Below are 23996 nucleotides of genomic sequence, written 5' to 3'. Positions count from 1 at the left end.
ATGAATTTTTGGTTATGTCCTTTGGATTAACCAATGCCCCAGCGACGTTTATGGATTTGATGAATAGGATTTTCAAGGATTACCTGGACAAGTTCGTGATTGTGTTTATTGATGATATCCTAGTATACTCCCAGTCAGAGTCAGAGCACGAGCATCATCTGCGCCTGGTGTTGCAGCGGTTAAGAGAGCATAAGTTATATGCTAAGTTTAGCAAATGCGAGTTCTGGTTATCGCAAGTTTCATTTCTAGGCCATATTATCAGTAAGGATGGGTTACTGGTCGACCCGAGCAAGACGGAAGCTGTAAGAGATTGGCCTAGACCCAGCAATGTTCCCGAAGTTAGAAGTTTCTTTGGACTAGCAGGATACTACCGGCGATTTGTAGAGGGGTTCTCCAGGATTGCTACTCCATTGACAGAATTGACAAGGAAGAAGACCAAGTATGTGTGGACAGATCGATGTGAGAACAACTTTAAAGAGTTGAAGCGGCGGTTGATTACTGCACCAGTGCTGAGCCTGCCAACAGATGATGAGAAGTTTGTGGTCTACTGTGACGCTTCTAGACAGGGTCTGGGATGCGTGTTGATGTAGGCTGGGAAAGTGATAGCGTACGTATCAAGACAATTAAAGGAGTACGAGCAGAGGTATCCCACGCACGACCTGGAGTTAGCTGCAGTGGTATTCGCACTTAAGGTTTGGAGACACTATCTGTATGGAGAGAGGTGCGAGATATACACTGATCACAAAAGTCTAAAGTATTTCTTTACCCAGAAGGACTTGAATATGCGCTAGAGACGGTGGCTAGAGCTGGTAAAGGACTACGATTGTGATATCCTGTACCATCCTGGGAAGGCTAATGTAGTGGCTGATGCATTGAGCCGGAGGGGCCCAGGACAGTTGTATAGTTCGAGGCAGATATCCGACAGACTAGCAGGAGAGATGACCGGAGCAGGTATAGAGTTAGTGGTTGGTAGGTTAGCCAACATTACTCTTCAGTCAACGCTCCTCGAGAGGATTAAGGAAGCACAGGGAATGGATCCCCAGTTAGTTGAACGTAGAGAGAATGTCCTAACTGGAGCAGTCAAGGACTTCTCTCTCTCTGAGATGGGCCTATTGAAGTACAAAGGACGGGTTTGTGTTCCGATTGATCCAGTTATTCGACGAGAGATTCTGGACGAGTCTCATACCACTCCCTACTCTTTGCACCCAGGTTCTACGATGATGTACCATGACCTGAAGGTTTTGTATTGGTGGTCAGGCATGAAGAGGGACGTGGTGGACTATGTGGCTAGATGCTTAACCTGTCAGCAGATTAAGGCAGAACATCAGAGACCAGCAGGATTATTACAGCCTCTAGAGATTCCCGAGTGGAAATGGCAAGATATTGCCATGGACTTTGTGGTAGGATTGCCAAAGACCGTGGGTTAGCATGACTCGGTGTGGGTGATTGTGGACAGGTATACGAAGTCCGCCCACTTCTTACCTGTGAAGACGACTTATACTGTGGATCAGTATGCAGAGCTTTATGTAAAGGAGATTGTTCGACTTCATGGGGCTCCGAGGTCGATAGTATCCGACAGAGACCCCACTTTCACTTCCAAGTTTTGGAAGAGCCTGCAGAAGGCTATGGGCACGCAGCTCCGGTTTAGTACCGCTTATCATCCTCAGACGGATGGGCAGTCTGAGAGGACAATTCAGATACTGGAGGATATGTTGCGAGCTTGTGTGTTGGATTTTAAGGGATCTTGGAGTAGGTATCTCCCTCTGATTGAGTTCTCATACAACAATAGTTATCAGGCGACTATCGGAGTGGCTCCGTATGAGATGCTGTATGGGAGAAAGTGCAGATCGCCGATTCACTGGGATGAGGCTGGTGAGAGAAGGTATTTAGGTCCTGAGATGGTTCAGAGGACCAATGAGGCACTTGAGAAGATTAGAGCTCGTATGCTCGCCTCCCAGAGTCGCCAGAAGAGTTATTCAGATCAGAAACGCAGGAGCGTGGAATTTCAGGGTGGTGATCATGTATTCCTCAGGGTTTCACCCCTGAGAGGAGTAAAACGATTCGGCGTTCGGGGCAAGCTGAGTCCCAGGTTTGTTGGCCCCTTTGAGGTTCTGGAACGAGTCGGGGAGGTGGCTTATAGGTTAGCAATGCCTCCAGCTCTATCAGGGGTTCATGACGTGTTTCATGTATCCATGCTCCGGAAGTATGTTTCGGACTCTACTCATGTGTTGAGCTTTGAGAACTTGGAATTGGATCAGGATTTATCGTACGAAGAAAAGCCTGTTCAGATCCTTGATAGGAAGGACAAGGTCTTGAGGAGCAAGACCATCGCCTTGGTTAAGATACTGTGGAGGAATAGCAAGGTCGAAGAGGCGACATGGGAACTGGAGTCGGATATGCGGGAGCGGTATCCCGAGTTGTTCAGGTAAATTTCGAGGACGAAATTTTCATGAGGAGGGGATAGTTGTAACGACCCCAAATCCGGTATTAAGGCTTAGGGCCTGGGATAGTGTGCCTGGAGGGCATAATGGAATTCTGTGTGTGTCTTTAATGAGTTTTATGCATGATTATGATTTAATGCACGTTATATGATTATGTGATTAATTGTAATGCATGACTATGTGAATTAGTATGCATGTAGACCTGATTGAGCATATTTGTAATTTGGCCATGTTGGGCATGACTACGTTGATACCTGTGATCTATGACTCGAGACGATCCTAGAATGAGCGGGTTAGCGGAAAGTCAGAGCGGGAACCTGTACCAGGCTTGGGTTAAGCCTGGGGAGTTTAATTGAGAATCTGGGAATATATTTGATGATTAATCCGGTATTGGGTAGCGAGTGGGAATTATTAGGAACACTTGAGGAATTAGTGGGAATTTGGGTAATATGACTAAAATGCCCTTTATGGACTTAAAGGTTTAGAATTAGTAAGGGAGGGTATTTTGGTCATTAGGCTTGCAAGAGATAAATTAAAGAAGGTCTTTATACTTAGTGGATTTAGTAGAGAAAAGTTATAGGCTGAAAAGGAAGAAAGAAAGAAGAGAAAAGAAAAGAGAGGGAAGCTGAAGGGTTTGGCTTTGAAGGTTCGGTTTGTGGCTCTCCCAACCTTTTCCCTTGATTTTTCTTGAGGTTAAGTTCAGTGGAAAGCTAGGGTTAGCTGAGCATCAAGGATCCTAAGCTAGGCTTGGGGATTAGCAAGATCACATCAGAGATTTGAGGTAAGTTCTTGAGGTTTTCAGTTTTAGGGTTTTGCTGGTTTTGAGCTGTGTTTTTGAGCTAAATGGATGGGGTTTTTTGGGAAAACAGGTCAAGGTTGTGAAGGTGCAAGCCAAGGAGGTCTAGGGTTCAATTCAAGGTCGAAATTTCACCCACGGTATGATTTCTAAGACCCTATCCTTGTTGTTTGAGTGATTTTTTGGTTTTTGGGTTCATTGGGTTAGATTTTGAATTGTGGGTTGCTTGAGCTTGGGATTGAGTTCATGGGGTGCTTGGGATGAGTGTGTGGTGTGTATAAGTTTGATTTTGGGCTTGAGAAAGAGTTGGACAAGTTTGGGGTCGAAATGGGGGAAGAAAATCGCAAGATGCGATTTTTGGTTTTGGTCTGCTGCAACTAGCGCTACAGCGCTAGGCAGGGGGCGCTGTAGCGCCAGCCCCTGTCTGGTGAGGGTGGTTTTGCTTGTAGCGCTACAGTGCCCTCTTTTGAGTGCTGTAGCGCTGCACTGTTCAAAGAGGGGATTTTTGGGCTTTTGTGAAGGGATTTTGACCTAGGGTTCGGGGCTTGATTCCGCCACTTTGTTTTGGGGATCTAGGACTTCCCGGGGGCTCGGGATTAGTCCCGAGGCTAGGTTTCGGACTTGAGGATTGGTGATGACTTTGACTTGTGAATTTTTCTTAGGTAAGCGCTAGGGCTCAGTTAGGATCGTGCTCAAGGAGTCAGGTGATCAAGGCTACCGAATCTAAAGGTAAGAAAACCGTAACACCTGAGATTAGGGCATGGGCCCACTGTGTGATTGTAGGGCACGACCCTAGCTTGTATTGTGTCCAAATGTGTAATCTTAGATAAACTATTGTATGTTTGAATGGTTATTTCATAATGTATGATATGTGTGATTGTAATTGAATGAACGGCAAGGCCGAGAGCGGCAAGGGTCGGGTACGGCTGTGGGGCCGGAAGCAACGCTCAGCACATGGGATGCTATAGCGAGGATGGGACCCAAGGGATACATGAGTTATCCTACGGTAATGACCGAGACCCCAAGCTTTGGTAAGGCCTCTGGGGCGGCATGGCCGTGCTTGTTTAAATCGATGATTTTCCTATTTATCAGTGAATTATGCCAGTGATATTATTATTGCATATGTTATGTGCTATTTGGGTTTTCTTGCTGGGCTTCGGCTCATGGGTGCTCCGTGTGGCAGGTAAAAGCAAGGAGTCTGTCAACCGGCCATGAGTATGGAGAGCGTGGGGGCGGCGCGTACATGTTCGGCCTGCCCGACTGCTTTGGTTGGGGGCATTTTGTAAATGGCTGTATTGATCCATTCTTTTGATAGTTAACCTGATGTAAATCTATTTTGAGTTGTAAATATTTTGTAAACCTTATTTTGGGATCCCAGATGTTTTATACTTACGTTTTCAATGAAGTTAAACATTTTAAAGAGTACAGCCTTAAATTCTGATTTATCCACACTTTTGGTTTTAGAAACCACTTAGAGTCAGTCAAAAGCACGATTTCTATTTTAAACTCACTTAGTAACGGCTCTAAGGTAGTAGGGCGTTACAAGATCAGAATTCAAATGCAGATGCCTTAGCCAAACTTGCGAGTGCAAAGGATGCTGACACTTTGAATATAGTGCCAGTTGAGCTGCTACTCGCGCCAAGCATACGAGCAGAAGAAACAAATATAGAGGTCCGGTTAGCAGATACCTAGATGGCACCATACTTGGAGTATCTCATGAGTGGTATACTACCAACAGATGGAAACAAAGACAGGACCCTTTAGAGACAAGTTGTTAGGTATATCCTTGTCGATGGGGTTCTATACCGAAGAGGATACTCAATGCCACTGCTTAGGTGTGTTACACCAGAAAAGGCTAAAGAGCCGATGAAGGAGGTACATGAAGGCTTTTGTGGAGATCACGCTGGGGGGCAGAGTTTATCAAAGAAGATTCTAAGGCAGGGTTATTTCTGGCCGACCATGAACGAAGACTCGATGGAGTTTGTGCGAAAATGCGATAAGTGTCAGAGGTTTTCCAAGATCCCACGGGTAGCTCCTAATGAGTTAAAGCAGATGCAAAGTCCATGGCCCTTCGCAGTATGGGGTATAGATTTAATTGGGTCCTTGCCAACAGGAAAAGGTGGGGTGAAATACGCAGTTGTGGCGGTCGACTACATCACCAAATGGGCCGAGGCTGAACCACTCGCAACCATAACGACAAAGAAAGTACTTGATTTTGTCATCAAGAACATTGTTTGCTGATATGGATTGCCAAGAAAGATTGTCTCGGACAATGGCACCCAGTTTGACAGTGACTTGTTCATAGACTTCTGCGAAAGGCATGACATCATCAAGAGCTTTTCTTCAGTTGCTCATCCGCAAGAAAATGGGCAAGTAGAAGCAGTAAATAAGACATTGAAGGATACCTTGAAGAAAAGGCTCGAGGAAGCTAAAGGAGTATGGCTAGAACAGCTGCCTAAAGTACTCTGGTCGTATAGAACTTCTCATCGAACAGGAACAAGTCATACCCCATCTTCTTTAGCATACGAGTATGAAGCTATGTTTCCAGTTGAGTTAAATCCGCCCTCACATCGAAGAATCACATACGACCAAGACCAAAATAGCCAACTGCTGATGGAGTCCCTAGACTTGATTGAGGAGAAACGAGAGAAAGCCCAACTTCGAGTACCTGCAAAAAGTCGCTCGATATTTTAACTCTAAAGTAAAAGAGAGAAAGTTCAACATCAGAGAGTTAGTACATCGAAGAGTTTTCTTAAACACCCGCGACCCGACTGCTGGAGTACTCGGACCAAACTGAGAAGGACCTTACCAGATTAAAGAAGTCCTTCATCCAGGCACATACAAACTTGCAGGCTTAAATGGAGATCTCGTTCCGCGCTATTGGAATGGAGAACACTTGCGCAAGTATTATCAGTAAACAGTCCTTCTTAAAGGACTGGCGTGTATTAATTTTTACTTCTTCCAAGTTTTGAAAAAGGGTTAGTCATGTTATATGGCTAATCGCTTATAAGTGTAAGATCTTTCAAAGATCACTCATAAAGACATGTTTAGTCCATTTAAATACAAGATTTATAAGGGACTGTGCGCAGCCAGTCATTCTTGCCAAACTTTGTAATTTTTTACAAGTACTTGTTCATTACGTGTGTTTTTTTACTGTATTATAAGTTTTGCATTTTATATCGAGCAATAATGTTCGTACAGGTTGTGGTCAAGGCAAGTGACCAAGGACCTAAAGCTCCTCAATCACTTGAGGGGCATATAAGGCACATAGAAAGAAAAGCATACCAAGAGGTATGTAAACACATGAACAAAATAAGTGAAAGCATGCTACGGTACTTAGAGTATTTTTCAAAATTTATATTTTGCTAAATCAAGCCAAAGTACTATGCTTGGTTCGGTCCTGCGAATAGATATTGTTGACGCGGTTCTTCGGCAACAGATAATTAATAGAGTAAAGAGTGGGATTAGTGCTAAATAATGAACCGTAATAGATGGATGATCTCAAAGTAAAATGATAAAACAAATACTTTTTTAGGTGGTTCAAAGGTTAAAATCCTTCTAGTCCACCAGCCAATATTATTGCTATCTTTCTAATATTCTTTACAGGGTATTTCTTTACAAAATAGAATCCAACCCTTTGCAACTCCCAGGGTCTCCATATTTATAGGGAGAGGGCACCTGGGGGTTGGCAAGGGAGGTCATCCCGTGACCTTCTTACCCATCATGTCACTTCTGTGACATTCATGATTAATTCCTAAAACCTGACAATGAAGTGTGGTCTAATCAATAGGTAAGGGGGATAATGGGCCGCACTGCCCAACCCAGTCATGGGTGCCTGAATACGCACGTTTATGCTGCGTGTCTAAGAATTCAAGGATGGGTCAGACACGTGATGTCTGATATATGCACATTTACATTGCGTGGTTGACTTTATAAGGGGTCAGGGGTGCCAACTCAAGCTCGCACCTCGAGCTTGATGTACTCTCAGCTCGTGGTGTCCATAATCCTGACCCGACTCCTTAGTAATCTCATTAAGACTTTGGTTACCTCGAGCTAAAGAGGTAGGACTTGGTAACAGCAGCTCTGGGTATGTGACATCCACGTGGCTGATATAATTATGCCATTTCTCAGCTCGCTAATAGCCCGTGGATATTTAGGGCGTTCATTTGCCCCCCAGGCCCCTGCTCGTGGCATATGACGTCACCTAGGGCCACAGTGGGGGCTTTTAGGCTTCTTTGTGGACTCTTCACATTTCGCCCATTACGCTGGCATCAAATACGTGGAGCATCGTGGTTGGTGATGGTACGTCTTCCGAGAACTACATTAAATGGCCTAGCCTATATTCGGCCGTCGTTTCATCTTTCGAGTAGTGATCCTCGTATCCTACATCAAGGTGATCCAACGACCCTCCTCCTTTGGCCTTTTACGTATATAAAAGGGCTGGCCACCTCTCGCATGGGCTACCCGTTCATTTGAAAATTTTCTCATTTTCTCATCTTCTTCTTTCTTCTCAGTCTCAAGGCCAGCCCTCTCTTTCTTCCGGTCACTGTTCCCAGGGTTCCAAAAATTCAGGCACGAGAGCTCCTTCGAGACTTCGATACCAGCAATCCCAGCAGGATTCCAACCCAGATGACCCTTTCCGTCTCATCACAGCAAAACATTTATGTAAGTCCTCCGTTTGTGCATTTTTTTAAATGTTTTCCTTCACTGTTGTTTAGGTAAATTGTCTCTATAATAGCATGCAGTATGTTGCTGGTTTTTTGTTGGTAGGTTAGGCGTAGGTTTTTATCCTAGAGGCATTGACTGTAGGAAAAACCATTTAGGAGCATGACTCATAGGGTAGACTTTCTGGGGAGATTTTCTTGGTAAAATTTTTGTATGCCTGTTTGGAATAACCAGTTCTTAGGGTGCAAAAACCGGGTAGCTTAGGGGACACGCTTCACAGACGGTTTTGCACTGTTGCCTACTGAAACTTTCCTTCCAAGGCAAACTTTTACTCTGACCCTTCTGACACACGGATTCCAAGTAATCGGGGACCCGTTGGGAGCACAGGCGCGTGTTCATAGAACCACGTGGTCTCACTCTCCACGGGCTGAGAATACCTCAGCCCGTGTAAAGGAAACACTTCGCGCTAGATTCTTTCTTATTGTTAGGTCGCCCTTTCTAAATGTTCTTCTTTTGTTCATTAGGCGACCAGATGGGACCAAAGAAGAGCGCAACCAAGAAGAGTGCTCGTAGCTCGTCTTCCCAGCAAGCCAACAAGGGAAATGAGGTGGCCACGGATTCCCGGATCCCCACCTTCGGTCCAGCTGTGGAGAAGGAGGTCGAGGTGGGGCCCGACGCTTTCTTCGAGGCCAAGAGGATCGCCTCGAAGGTCACCACCCAGGGGAAAGTGAATAAAATCTTCCTTTCCCATAACATTGAGATAGGGAGGGGGGCCCTAGACGCATGACATCCCCTTGAAGGTGAGCGGAGCGACGTGCCGCTCGATGAGGAGTACGCTGCTTGGAGCGACGAGCACCACAAGGCTGGGGCCTTCCTTCTACTGGACTAGTACTTCGCAGATTTTTTAAATTACGCGAAGTTGGCTCCCTTCCAGCTCCCCCCTAACTCATATCGTCTGTTAGCGGGGTTGAAGTATCTATTCCTGAAGCAGGAACAGGAGGTCCCCACGTCGGCGGACATCCTCTACTTCTTCTGCCTCAAGGCCAGCCCAGAGCAGCGGGGGCGTGGCGACGGGTTCTACTACCTGACCCGTTTTCTGAATTCGGATGTGGTCATCGAGCTGCCCAGCCACCCCAATGACTTTAAGGACCATTTTTTTATGTCCAAGGGGTTTCGCAACTGCGAACACCATTACTTCAACCGTCCTCATAAGTACCTTCTACTCTCAGCTCGTAAGTTGATTGCTGATTAGCTTCTTTTATTCGTTCCTGACTTATAAACTATCATGTAGCCATTTTCACGAGGACGACCAAGTCAGTGACCCTTGGGGGTCAATATGAGACCTTGGCGGGGCTCCCCCCAAGTGAAAAGGATTGTCGTCAGCTCGTGTCTGACGAGACGATGCTGGCGTGTAAGTTAGTTTCTCCGGGCCAGAATCTGGCCTTGAGGAGACCGCGGACCATCCCTGCTGCTCGCGAGATGGTGCCCATCCCCGAGGAGGAGGCCCCGGGCGAGGATGAGGACGAGGAGGATGAAGTGCCCCTCGTGCGGTGGAAACGGTCTCTGGAGGTTGCCCAAGAAATAAATATGGAGAGGGCCTAGTCCGAGGTAGCAGCCGGCCCCTCCGGCCAAGGTAATCCTTATTTATTTAAGGATTTAGATAGAGCCACTACAGACTTAAGGCTTGCTAGGTTTAACCCCAGCCAAATCGTTCACCGCCACCGAACAGACCCAGACCGCAACATCACCTTACTCCAGTGTGTTGACCAGCTCGTGCTGTGTAATGAAATGGGTCGCCCTAGGGGAACGGTAGTAGTAGACAACACCCTAGCCTTTAGGTCGGCCTTCTTTGAGGAGTATGGGACCAACCTTAGGTCGTGGCCCTCCCTCCTGGAGGGTGTAGTAGCTCCGGGTCTTAGGCAGTACGTAGAAGAGTCCAGTCCCGAGGCAGATCTGGACCCAGAGCCTCTTCTAGCTCGCGAAGTCGTTATCTTAGACTCCCCTGCTAATGCTCCGGGGCCGGAGGTCGTGACCATAGATTCCTCCTCTAGCTCGGAGGGTAGGACCCCTTTCAATACATACTTGAGCTCTATTTTTTTTTTTTTTTTGCACAAATATTTCTACATGTATATTAATGCTTTGTCTTTGTTTCAATAGAGATGTTGCAGGCTGGGGATGACAACTTGCGGGCCATGTTCCAGAGGGAAATCCTCCCTCGGGGCCTTTGGTGAAGAGGCTCCGGTTGATGAAACAGGCTGTTGGGACATCCTCTAAGTCCCCGGCTAAGGGGAAACACCCAGGCTCTTCTGCCACTGAAAAGGTGCCTCCACCCCCTCCTGCCACAGAGAAGATGGTTTCACCTCTACCGTGACCTCCCATCCCTGCTCGGGAAAAGGAGGCGGTTGTTGGGACCTTGCCAATTACGCCCCCTGAGGTGCGCGTCCCGGTCAATCCCTGGGCCTTGGAGAAAATCCTTGATGTCTTTTGGGGGACAGTCTACGAGACTGCGAGCTACACCGTGGACCACTATTACAACGCCACCCTGAGGGACCAACGGGAGATCAAGACGAGGAGTCCTGAGAACGTGATGGAGTCTTCATTGGGGATGACCCTCACGGTAAGTAAGCTCTACCATTCGTTTCTTTTCATTTGCTTTATTTCTAAGGCATCTGCCTTACACATTTTTTCTTTCTCGTAGGCGTCTTTGGATCTTCACCGGAGCATATCCTGATCTAGGGCTAGGCTCGAGGAGATGAGGAGCGAGCATCAGACTGCCATGGCCGCCCTTGCGACTGCCCAGAAACAGGAACAGGATGCCAAAGACGCCCTGGCAACCGTGCAGGCTGAGCTGGACGCATCTCGACCTAAGATGCTGGAGGCCGAGTCCACCAAGGTCGCCCTGGATACCGCGAGGGTGGAATTTGAAGAAGCTAAGGCTGCCCTTGCAGCTGAGAAGGCGACCTCCACCACCTCCATGGAGAACATGCTGTACCATTGCTGGGCCTTCAACCCAGATGGTGACTTTTCCTTCTTGGGGACGGAAGCGTGGGAGTCCTTCCTGGGGAAGTTCAAGCTCGCCTCCAACAAGAGGCGCCCTCCGAGACCGGGGAAACTCCAGCCGCAATCGAGCAGGACGGCGAGGTGGTGAGTTCAACAGAGCGACCCGGTGGGGCCTAGGAATTTTCTCCTTCTCCTTTATCGTTTATTGGTTTTTTGTAACTTTATATGATGAGGTTTTTCAACCTCGAGACAATTGATTTCTTCAACTTTATTTTTAATTGATTTGCATCTTTTTGCCTCTATCTTATTTCTCTTCTATGCTTTTGGTAATAATCTTAGTTTCTGTTGGTGTTGTGATTGACATCTTATGCTTTTCTAAGAAAAACATCTGTTAACAACCTTGAAGCAACTTCTAAGAGTTAAGTTCTGGTTGTATCTAGTACATTAATTTGAAAACTTAGTTCATGTTAATCCTTTATTAATATCTCGTGCTTTTTAAGAAAAACATCAATCAATCAATTTGAATTAACTTCTAAGTTTTAGGACCTGGTTACATCCAAGACGTTAATTTGAAAACTTAGTTCGCGTTAATCCTTTATTAATATCTCGTGTTTTTTAAGAAAAACATCGATCAATCAATTTGAATTAACTTCTAAGTTTTTTAGGACCTGGTTGAATCCAGGATGTTAATTTGAAAACTTAGTTCACGTTAATCCATTATTAATATCTCATGTTTTTTTAAGAAAAACATCGATCAATCAATTTGAATTAACTTCTATGTTTTTTAGGACGACCTGGTTATATTCAGGACATGTGCCCCCCAAGTAATTATGAAAGGGTCTTTTGTGGTTACTTGACATTACATCCACAAATATACACAATAATGAAGAAAGATTTAATTCTCATTACTTAATAAACAAAAGGTGGCCTTTCTGACTAAGCCTTACAAAGGTATCACTGATAATATCTCTTCAAATGGATGGCATTCCAAGTTCGTGGCACTGCTTCTCCATTAAGCCGAGCTAACTTGTAGGTTCCTTCCTTTATGACCTCCGTTATTTGGTATGGCCCTTTCCAGTTCGGTCCCAATACTCCTTCTTTGGGATCTTTACTGGCTAAGAAGACTCTTATGAGGACCAGGTCGCCAATGCTAAAGGCACGTTTTCTGACCTTTGAGTTGAAATAACGAGTGATCTTTTGTTGATAGTGCGCAACCTGTAGCTGTGCATCTTCTCGTCTTTCGTCAATCAGGTTAAGGGACGCGCAGAGGAATTCGTGATTGCGGTCTTGGTCAAATGCCTGGACTCTATGCGAAGCTACCTTTACTTCGACAGGAAGGACTGCCTCACTCCCAAAAGCCAGGGAGAAAGGAGTATGACCCGTTGGCGTTCAATGTAAGGTTCGGTATGCCCACAATACCTGGGGGAGCTATTCTGGCCAGACTCCCTTGGCTTCGTCCAGTCTTTTCTTAAGGCTTGCCTTTAGCGTCTTATTGACGGCCTCGACCTGCCCATTTGCCTGGGGATAGGCCACAGAGGAGAAGCTTTTTACAATGTTGTGCCTCTCACAGAATTCGGTGAAGAGGTCGTTGTCGAACTGCATTCCATTATCTGATACGATCTTCTTTGGCAGCCCGAATCGGCAGATAATGCTTTTGACCACGAAGTAGAGGACTCTTTTTGAAGTGATTGTTGCCAGGGGTTCTGCTTCTGCCCACTTGGTGAAGTAGTCGATAGCCACCACCGCATAACAGACTCCTCCCTTTCTAGTAGGGAGGGCGCCAACCAAGTCGATTCCCCAGACCGCGAATGGCCATGGGGACGAGATCATCTTCAGCTCGACTGGGGGAGCTCGGGCAACTGTGGCGAGTCGCTGGCACTTGTCACATTTGTTGACGTAAGAGACCGAGTCCTTTGATAGGGTGGGCCAGTAGTATCCTTGCCTTAAGATCTTCAGGGCCAAGCTTTGCCCCCTAGTGTGATCTCCGCAAAAGCCCTCGTGCTATTCTTGCAAAATGGTCTTCGCCTCACCTGGCAGAACACATCGTAGGATGGGTAGAGAGTGCCTACGCCGGTATAATATCCCATCTACCATTGTATACCTTGGAGCCTGGTAAAGTACCCACCTTGTGTCATTACGCTCTTCAGGTAACTTTCCTACTGTGAGATATTCAAGGATGGGGGTCATCCAGGTAGGTCTGGCGTCGATCATCTCGACCTCCGCCCCGACTTCTTCTATGCTTGGTTTCTCCAAGAACTCTACCGGTACTAACCCCAAAGTCTCCATCTCCCCGGAGGTAGCGAGCTTTACGAGGGCGTCTGCGTTGGCATTCTGCTCCCGAGGTATCTGCTCGATTGAGCCCCGTTCAAATGCAGGCAGCTCGACTTTTACCTTGGCCAGGTAAGTACCCATCTTAGTTCCCCGTGCTTGGTATTCACCTAGCACCTGGTTTACCACAAGCTGGGAATCGCTGTAACAGTGAACGGAGCTGGCCTTCAGCTCCTGGGCCACCCTTAGCCCGACCAGTAAAGCTTCATATTCAACCTCGTTGTTGAACGCCTTGAATCTGAATCTCAACGCCGAGTGGAATCTATGTCCTTCTGAGGATATCAAAATGATTCCATCCCCGGAGCCATTTTCGTTAGAATAGCCATCTACGAAGACCTTCCATAAGGCCTGGACTAAGGAGGCCTGGGGTGAATCTTCCACAGGATCTTCTCAGAATCCTGTGCATTCTGCCACAAAATCAGCCAGGGCCTGGCTTTTTATTGCAGTTCGCGGAGTGTACAAAATCTCGAACTGGATGAGCTCAATAGCCCACTTCAACAGATGTCCCGATGCTTCAGGTTTTTGCAAAACCTGCCTTAAAGGTTGATCGGTTATGACATGTATTGAGTGGGATTGGAAATACGGCCTAAGCTTTTGGGAGGCCTTAATGAGACAGAAAGCCATCTTTTCCATCAATGGATACCGGGACTCAGCTCCGAGAAGCCTCTTGCTGATGTAATAGACTGGCTTCTGAGATCGGTCTTCTTCTCGGACCAATACGGCACTAGCTGCATCTTCCGTGACAGCTAGGTAAAGGAAAAGAGGCCTCCTACCATTGGTTTGGACAATACGGGTGGCTCGGCTAAATGTGCTTTTAGATCGAGGAAGGCACGTTCGCACTCCTCAGTCCATTCGAACTTCTTATTCCCTTGGAGCAGGTTGTAGAATGGCAGACACTTGTTGGTAGATTTAGAGATAAACCGATTAAGGGCCGCCACCCTTCCTGTCAGGCCTTGAACGTCCTTTCGTGACCGAGGTGAGGGCAGCTCGAGCAACGACCTGATCTTATCGGGGTTTTCCTCGATTCCTCTCGTATTGACAATGAAATCAAGGAATTTCCCTGATGCGACCCCGAAAGTGCACTTCTGTGGGTTAAGCCTCATGCCGTATTCTCTCAGTATCTTAAAGCATTCCTCCAGGTCATAAACATGGTTATCGGCAATTTTCGAATTGACCAGCACGTCGTCAACGTACACTTCCATGTTCTTCCCGATCTAGTTGGCAAACATCCTGTTGACCAACCTCTGGTATGTAGCCCCGGCGTTCTTCAGCCCGAATGGCATGACCTTGTAACAATAAATGTTAGTTAGGGTCATGAAGCTAGTGTGCTCCTGGTCCACTGGATTCATGGCGATCTGATTCATGTCCCGAATATGCATCCATAAAGGACATGAGCTCGTGCCCCGCCGTGGCGTCTACCAATTGGTCGATCCTTGGCAAGGGGAAATAGTCTTTGGGGCAAGCTTTGTTCAGATCGGAGAAGTCGATGAAGGTCCGCCATTTCCCATTGGGCTTCGGGACCAACACAGGATTGGCGACCCAGACCGGGAACTTAGCTTCGCGGATAAAGCTGCACTTTAATAGCTGGGCTACTTCCTTTTCTAGGGCTTCAGCTCAGGTTGTTCCTAGGCGCCTCTGTTTCTGGGATTTTGCAGGCACGCTTTTATCCAAATGGAGGGTGTGCATGATGACGCTCGAACTGATCCCCACCATGTCCTCATGAGACCATGCGAACAAGTCCAGGTTCTCCTGCAGGAGCTTAATCAGCTCCGCCTTCCTCTTGCCACATAGATTTTTCCCGAGCTTTACCATCCGCGAGGGATTCTCTTGATCGATATTTACCTCCTCAAGCTCTTCGATATCTTGGAGCTCGAATTTATCCTCGCCTATTCTGGGGTCAATATCATCACTTAAGATGATATTTTCCCCTTCGGCATTCTGAGGTTTTTCAATCTCAGGATTAGGGACGAGTTCCTGAGATTCCTCATTTCCACCTTGGACAATCATCGTTAACTGCCCGGGTATAAATTTTCCCTGAGTGCTGTATAGATCAAAAATGTTTGCAGAAGCCATTTCTGCCAAAGAGGTAAACATGCAGACAGTAAGTCAAAAATAGATGACAAGTTATGCTACATCAGAAAAGAAATAAAGAAAATTACAGAGTCAAATACCCGAGCTATTACTACTGGTCACTATACTATTGACTCTACTAGTCATACACTCACTCTCTAGCATGAAGAACTCTGGCCCTAGGTTTGGAGCATATGTAAAATTGTCGTCCCCGTCGAATAAATGACAGGGAATTGGCAAGTTATCTAAGAGTGGAATAACAATACCGTTTTCGTCAGAGGACTCGTCTAAGTCTATGACAGGCTTGACTGCCTTTTGTTTTCCCTTTCCTTGGGGAGCAGAAGACCTTTCTGCTGGGGGAGTGCCAGCGGGTTCCCTAATTGTAACCCCAGTCGGTCTCCATCGAGGAGGAGACGCTTGTGGTTGTTGCTCGGGATTTTCCTCAGCAGCCGCACTTCCTACCACGGGTTCCCTCACATCCTAGTGAGGGGCCAGGAGGCCAACTAGCCTCAAGTTGGCCTCGGTGACCAGGGACTTGGCACTCTTCTCAACGTCCGTCATGCTGGCCAACATGGCAGACCTCAACACCATGTCTGGTGTTGGGTCTAGTCGCAACCATGGGCCTGAAAAACACAAGATGTTTTAGAAAAATGCAAGGAAATTTGCTAAGTAAAAATAGCGACCAGTGGAAAAAGACATTTTCCTCCTCGAGTGAAGGCCAAGTTATTCGCGACCATGTCAAGCATGAGGAAATACTCCTGACTGTATTTCCCCACGTTGGAAATGTGGGTGGTGTCACTCAGGAAGGTTCGGGTAGTCTCCTGGTGAAAAAAATGAAAGGACCCCGTACCAGATTGTTGGGGGTTGGACTTAAGGTCAAAAAGATAATTGACCTCATGGGGGATAGGCTCTGGCCATTTTTTATGGTTATAAAGGATATAGAGTGCAGCTAGCATTCTATATCCGTTGGGTGTAATTTGGAAGTGGCCGACACCAAAGTAGTTCACCACCCCCTGGAAGAATGGATGGAGAGGAAGGGTAGCCCCAGCCTCTATATGATACCTTGACCAGGCGTTGTAAACACCTCCAGGAAAATTTGCCCTCTGATCTGCAGTAAAGATTTTGAGAGTTACCCCAGTAAGGCCATACTTTCTGAAGTAGTTGGCCAGCATCTTGGAGGTTACTTGGCTAAGTGAGAAAATATACCACTCGACATTGGGAAAAACTGAATGTCAAGGGCGGGCCCTAACTTGGATGAGAGGGTCTGGAACAATGTTTTCTCGACCACTGGTCGAGGGAATCCCAGCCTGTGAATCAGGCTGGGCTGGAGGGTTTGAAGGGTGTTCAGGTTTTTTCTTCTTTTGGGTAGTGGACTTGACACGACCCATTCTGGCTGGAGTTGGTTAAGGTCTGGAAGGAGAAATTATAGAGAAAGGAATCTCGTGGACGCACTGAGTTGGCTGTTCTTCGCCCTCGAGCAGCTGCGTAAGAAGATCGTCGTCGATCGGCCTCTCACCTCCCCACAAATCTGGCATTAAAATCTGCGGACAGAAAAATGGGGAGGTGAGGATGAAGAGCCTAAAAAGTTGGTTAGAATAATGCTGCTCGTGTATAAAATTCTAACTTTTATACAACACCATTCTAACAAAAACTAATTTTTTCATACGAACAGTTTGAAAAACAGATCAAAAAGTGAAAGCAAAAAGTTTTTTCTGAAAAAGCTTTTTCAACTTCAGTAAGGGCGGGAAAAACCCAGTTTTTCAACTAGCATAAAAATTGAATTTCTACTTCGATTTTACGTCCTAAATTTATGATCTCGACTATCAAACTGATTCATAACTCTTAAATGGCAAATATACACCACCCTATCTAGCATCACTCGACAAACACCCTATTGTCATGCATCTCTACCCAAGAACATAGAGCAATATCAGAACCTAAAAATCTAACTTAAATCGGCATGCACAGCAAAATGAAGGGTGCAAAAGTTCTGAAGCTTACCTATACGAAGATTATGAAGTTCTGAAGAAATTCCGAGTGTAGGTGTGCGAAAGGCCGATTCCTGGAACGTCGAAGGATGGTCTTCAGAGAGATTCTGGGTTCTGACTTGGGAGTTCTTGATAGGAAAATAGCTTGCGTAAAGTAAAAAGGAAATTCTGGAAGCTATATATTTCTTCTGAGATATGGAAAAAGAGGTAATCATAAGTTCCCTTTTTTCAAGGTGTGGGGAAGAGTGATAGCCGTCATAGGATTGCTTGGGAACCGAAAAGGCATGATTAGACGTGAGTAGGTCACTTTTTCCAAGGAGGCACGAACTACTCTAATAGATTTGGTGGGGTAATCGAAGGGTCGTTTTGCTAAAAGTTTATTTATTGCTGGACGTAATAAATAAATTTAGGGGGGCAAATGTTATCCAAAAGTAGGCATGGATGACCTGGCAGACATTTTTGACACATGGCTGACACCTGGCAGAGGTTCTATTCGACCATCGACCAGTGAGATTCTCCCTGGCATAACATTTGGATTTTATATACGACCAGCTTGGTCATATACTTTGTGTATTTTGAGATGATCTTGTACAATTGTAATCATATCCGAGATTATCTCCCATAATTCCTAATGATCCGATTATTTAGGAAACAATATCTGTAACTAATTCATGTAATCCTCCTTGAGCCTATAAATAGAGAAAAATAGCTCAAGGAAAGGACTTTTGGCTAATTTAAGTTTATGCTTTACAAGAGAATTATAGTTATTATCTTCCAATTGTATTATTCATCCTTCTAAGGCTTGTGAAACTCGGAGAACCCTAGTTCTTTGATCACTCCTTAGACAATTAATATCAATAATAGCCTAAGCGAACGTAGGTCATTACCAATTCGTGGGGCCGAACCACTATAATTTGTTGTGTCGTTTACTGTTCTTTCCATTAGATCTATTTCAACACTTTCCATCACATCAAGCATTTGACTCCGTGACAGTTGACCAAAACGAGAGTCAACACTTTATTTGTAACCTTTTTCTTAGAGTTGTATTTTACTATTCTCTTCTCCTTCATCAGCTTCTTCATTTTCTTTGTTTATTTGTAATTTTCAATTATAGAGTTGTAACTCTTTTTAATCAATCATTATTTATTTGTAATATATTGCATAGAGTTGTAATTTATTATTATTTCCATTGAGGCAAAATACATATTTTCCTTACATTCTCTCTCTACTGAACACCCTATGGTGTTTCCAGATATCTCGTTTGATATTGTCGACGACGCACCACCATCTGAAGTGGTGGTGCCCTCTCGAGCCAAGAACCAATCTCCTTTTCCATTTGAATCATCTCTGGCGGCTAGGGAAAAATCCAAGTCTATTTCATCTTCTTCCAAAGCTGCTGCTGCTGGGTTACTCAAGTTGCCCATGAAGCCGAGCTAGTCCAAGAAGAACTCTTTGGCTACTGAAAGAAAGTTGGTGTTGGGCTCGTCTTCATCTCCCTTGACTACTGCCAAGAAAAGATTGAAGGCTCACCCCCCTTCTTCGTCTTCCTCTGAATCTGAACCTGAGGAAGCAAAATTTGAGTCTAACGAAACCCATGATACCACCATATCTGATGAATCTATTCCTGACAATGCTGAATCAGAGGCTGAGTCTAATGAGCCAGAACAAGAAGTCATTGTCCCTACTAAACAAGAAGACGAATCTTACACAGAGCTAGTTGCAACTCCATTGTCGTCCAAGGCTAAAGGCAAGAAACCTATCTCTAATTCTGTATCATCTCAAGGACTCTCAGGTGTTAATTTCAAACCTCATTCTCCTATTTTTTTTTGTTATAATGACAATGCTCGTGATATGGTTCTCTATGCTCAAAGGAAATTTCTCATTGAGAAAAATTATGTCTTAAGTGATCATCGTCCTTATGGTGTGCTAACTATGCTTCAAGATAAAAAATGGACAGGTTCCTTGGTTAAATTTACTGGTTTTGTGGATAGAATAGTCAAGGAATTCTATTACAATATTACTGATGAAATTATTGACCCTAAATCTCCTTTGTATTGTAAAGTGTATGTTAGGGGACATTGGTTCTCTTTTTCCCCACAAGATATTGCACAGGCTTTGCATCTTCCTCTTGATGTTGAGAATGATGATGATCTTGACTCTCTTGACAAGGATGAGGTCATCACTGAATTAGTAGGGCAAAAAATGGTATGGCCACCTAATACAGTCATCTCGATTACCAATCTCACCTACACTTATGCTGTTCTCCATAAGTTTGCCACAACGAATTGGAAACCAACTTCTCACACCGCAACTATTTCATTTGACATGGCTTCCTTTTTGTACAAAGTGGTGACCAGAATTGGTATATACTTGGCTTTCGACAAGGTAATAAGAGAAACTTGAATCTTCCTTTTCCTCAAGTTATTTATTAAGTGTTGAGTATGTAGAAAATAGATCTCAAGAAAGATCAAGAAGATTTGGTGGCTCCCACTACTGCTGCTTCCTACAAAGCATCTACTCCAACTACTAAAGTTGCTGATGCTCCATCATCCTAGAAAGCCAAGCCTCAATCCCTGAAATTTGCCTCGGATGTCATTCCTCCTAAATCCTCCTCTGTTCCCACAGATTCAGCACCTGTTGCTACAGAACTAGCTGTTGTTCGTGCCTCTGTTAATTCTTTGGCTGCTCGAGTGATGACAATTGAAGGACTGCAACATTCTGCTTTGGATGTTGTTAAAGCTTTGTCCAATGGTCCAGCGGTTTAGTTTTCCTTATTTCTATGTTTTTTTTTTCCTAAGAACATTGATACTTTCTTTTGTCTTAGGCTTCTTGTCTTTATTTTTGCATTTTGTTTCTTTGGCTTCTTTGAAAGACACAAAGGGGGAGAGTAGATACATCCAAAAACTTGCTTTGTTTTTGTTTTGTTTAACTCTGGACCTTCTTATTTTGAGGGGGAGTTAAGTCTTAGTTTCTTTATATGTTTGTTATAAGTTAATGCATGTTTGCAGGGGGAGTTTTTTCTCCTTACTTGTTTCTAACATTTGTGTTGCAGGTTTTTTGAATTAATTTTGTCTATCAAATTGCCAAAGGGGGAGATTGTAAAATTCTTTATTGGCATATTTGATAAAATTGACAAAATTAGTTATGGATGTATTTTCGAAATATATTGTGTGGTATTTTTGAAATTGTTTGGTTCTTGTTTTACTGTGAAATGTTTTCTAATTAGATTATTCTATATATGTTAATAAAATAAATATATTATTTCCTATAAAAGAATATCTTTTATTGACTTTTGTATACACGGAAATTATTGGTATTTATTTTAATTTCTTGATATGATTTGTTTGTCTAGAAACCGTGTACAACTTGCCAAGATAATGTATATATTCTTTCCTTATTTATTTAAGGAAACTGGGTTTAAAAACTATCTATGTTCAATGAATCTGTTTGAACGGATTGACAGTCTGTTTGTACAGATTCTGAATTTCCTTTTTGGGAAGAGTTTCCATTTATTGGCTGATTGGTTTCTGATTTGTGTTCCACGACCTAAAGGAATTCTAAATGGTATATAGACATCCTTAGGTCGTTGGTTTTTCGGTATCTCTCTGAGAGAATTATTTTTCAAATATTTTTTAAGCTTTAGAGAGAGTTTTTATTGTGTTAAGAACTTGAGTCCATCAAGTTCTTAGTGATTTATTACGGTGTACTTCTGTATTGTTTTCTTTGTGCTAATTGTGCAGGTTGAACACACTTGGACATTATTCATCAAGCTTCGGGAGAAGTCTTGCTCATGAGTCACTTTTCGGGAAGAAAAGTGCAAGTGTTATGATTTGAAGGGAGTTCAAGATCTTAGCACTTCAGAAATTTGATTAGGAGTTTAGATTGCAATAGTTGCGACAAATTCAAGAGGGAGTCTTTATTTGTATAAGTCAATTTGGTTTTGTAATCGTTTAGATATTCTTCTAATAAATTTCATTCTCTGGGCGTGGCCCCGTGGACTAGTAGCAATCTGCAAAGATGGCTGATACCACGTATAATTTTGTGTGTTCTTTACTTTATGTTTGTTTTTATCTTCTGGTGATAAACTGTTTAAACATATCTGGTTTCCGTTCAAACAATCTCTGTGTCCGTTTAAACATTTATATAACAGTTCAGCAGTTAATTATTTAATTTGAATAATTAAGTTGGTAATCATAAAAAACGGAAATTCAATTTTTAACTATGTTCTGTTTTAAACTACTAAGATCTGAGACTCATTTATATTTTCAAACTTGTTTTTGCGATGTAAATACTTTATTTAGTTTATCAAAGTTATTTAAGACCCCGAACGACCCGTTTTTACAAAATTTGACTGCCAGGGTTGAGTTGACCACTAGGACTTCGTTGTTGTTTTCCCGTGAGTCTAGTCTTACAAAATAGGGTTGCTACATCGTGAGAGAATTGAAATGGTGAATATATTGTTACTAGTATTCATTTTTTTAATGAATATTTTTAATGTGTGAATTGAAATGGTGAATATAATGTTACTAGATATAACATTTTTTTAATGTGTGGAAGGGTTATTATGTGAGGAAAGTAACATATGTAATAACTCTCGACATAATATACTAATTCATTTGTATATGTAAGTAAATTTAGCTTTTTGTTGTTGGTGGATTTACTTTGATTGTTTGGCTAGTTGAATATATATATATTTATTATATATAAAATCCATATACATGGATATGGACATGAGGAGATTTTTTATGGTAGTTATTATGTTGTGTACACTTTTATATTATTGCAAAGCCGAAGGACAATCAGTGAAATTATCCAGAAATGAACAGTTGAAAATAGAGAATCAACTTGAGCGTATAAATAAGTCATCAATCAAGACTATAATGGTATTTTCTTTTCATCTTCATATCTCCTTAGATAGCATATATATATATATATATATATTTGACTTGTTTTGTGAAATATACAGACACAAAGTGGAGACATTTATGATTGTGTAGATTTTTACAAACAACCAACTTTCGATCATTCTTTAATAAAGAACAACATTTATGATTTTCAGGTTTTTTTTTGCTACACTTGTTAAATTCTAGTAAATTTTTGTAATATACAGATATATGTATACAGTCATTGTATATATTTATGTGGTAGATGAAACCTTCTTCTTGTCCTAAGGTGACGATAAATTAAAAAGAGCACCAGAATAGGGAGACAAGTATCAATGAAAAATAGATTTAAGGGTAAAAGACGTCCAGTTAGAACAGTCCCCATAAGGAAATTTACCAAAGAAGATCTTATTAGAGCTAAGTTATTTACAAAGACCTATTCCTAACACAATTAGTCCACTTACATCGCAAACTACAGGACTTCATGAAAGCATGTCACATTAATTTTGATTTCTTTATTGTTTATGTATTAATTAGTATTTTGTATTATTGAAGTGCCATTTAATTTAAAATTTAATAATAGCAAGCAAATGTTCGAACAAAGTCTAATCCTTACAAGAAGTACGTGGAACAACTGCAAGCTTTTTATACATTTGATAATGTCATCACTGGTTCACAATATACTTTAGGTCAAATGACAATACAAAATAGGGACGATATCATTTGAGTTCGCTAGACGGTGAGTTTTAATGTTAAAATGATATATTTTAATAGATATTTATTTGTTGAATAATAATTAAACTCAACTCAAGTTGTAGGAATACATTATCATTACTCAATAAATAAATTATAAGGTTTCATCTATTTTTTTTCTTTAGGTTAATCCTACTTTTTACTATGATCATAAGAGTTAGTTAACATTTTATAGGGTAACTCTCTTACAAATACATATATTTATTTCTAGAGTAGTTAACTTGTTTTTGATTATGATATTTTATGTAATGTTTAAATGGCAAAAATAGATATTTTTTACCCTTACCTTGCAAATTGACTTTTTTTTTTCTTCTGTAATTCTTTGTAAGGTAGCCTTACAGACAAGATGTCAAGTGTGTCAGGAAGGCTACTTTGTAAAAAAAAATTATAAAAAAATGTTCATTTTGAATAATGATATGAGAAAAATATATTTTTCCAAACGTCCATTTGCGTAATTTACTTGTGAGTTTTATTTTTCTAGGAAGGTGAGTAATCTTGTTTCTACGTTGTGCCCGAATTTGTGAAAGTGAGTACATCAATTCCTATAGATTTTGTTCTACCCGAATCTCACTTGAGTGAAAAAAGTTCAATATCATGATCTCCTAATATGATCTAACTGTGAACACACTATTTATTTTGAAATAATATTTCTTTTGGTACTTTGTATTAGGAAAAGAAGACTTGTTTCATTCAGTCAAAAAGTTAATGTGACTTACAAGAGGATCAGCTCAGAGTATATAAAGGTTGAGAAAGGTCATAACCGAAAAAGCAACCAACTGAACTAATTTAAACAAAATTGGTTAAATTAAAGCTAACCCAATCAAGGCCTAACTAACCAACCATGACCCTAATTCTAATAGACCCCCTCAAGATGAAATGTACAAGTTTTTAACTTTCATCTTCGAGATTAAGTCTTTAAATTGAGTTGAAAATAAAGGTTTGGTGAGCAGGTCAGCGATATTGTGCTTTGTAGGGACATGAATGGGTTTGATGCAGCCCTCTTGTATTTTGTCGTGGACAATGGGACAATCTATGTCAATGTGTTTTGTTCTCTCATGAAAAACAGAAATTT

At 42.8% G+C, this 23996-nt stretch overlaps 1 protein-coding gene across 1 annotated transcript in view; it reads left to right on the top strand.

The window, feature by feature from the left end:
* The window catches only part of LOC133832602 (uncharacterized), a 41829-nt gene extending 21776 nt beyond the window's left edge, over positions 1 to 20053 (top strand). The window contains exons 2-4 of the mRNA XM_062262921.1: positions 18541 to 18703; positions 18806 to 19673; positions 19844 to 20053. Of these exons, the coding sequence (XP_062118905.1) occupies positions 18541 to 18703; positions 18806 to 19673; positions 19844 to 20053 (1241 nt within the window). The remainder of the gene's footprint in view (positions 1 to 18540; positions 18704 to 18805; positions 19674 to 19843) is intronic.
* The last annotated feature ends 3943 nt before the right edge of the window (positions 20054 to 23996 follow it).

The sequence above is a fragment of the Humulus lupulus genome, chromosome 4 (assembly GCF_963169125.1).
Source record: "Humulus lupulus chromosome 4, drHumLupu1.1, whole genome shotgun sequence".
Classification (NCBI taxonomy): Eukaryota; Viridiplantae; Streptophyta; class Magnoliopsida; order Rosales; family Cannabaceae; genus Humulus; species Humulus lupulus.
Note: the sequence above shows the minus strand (reverse complement) of the source record. Positions and strands in the feature narration are given on the sequence as shown.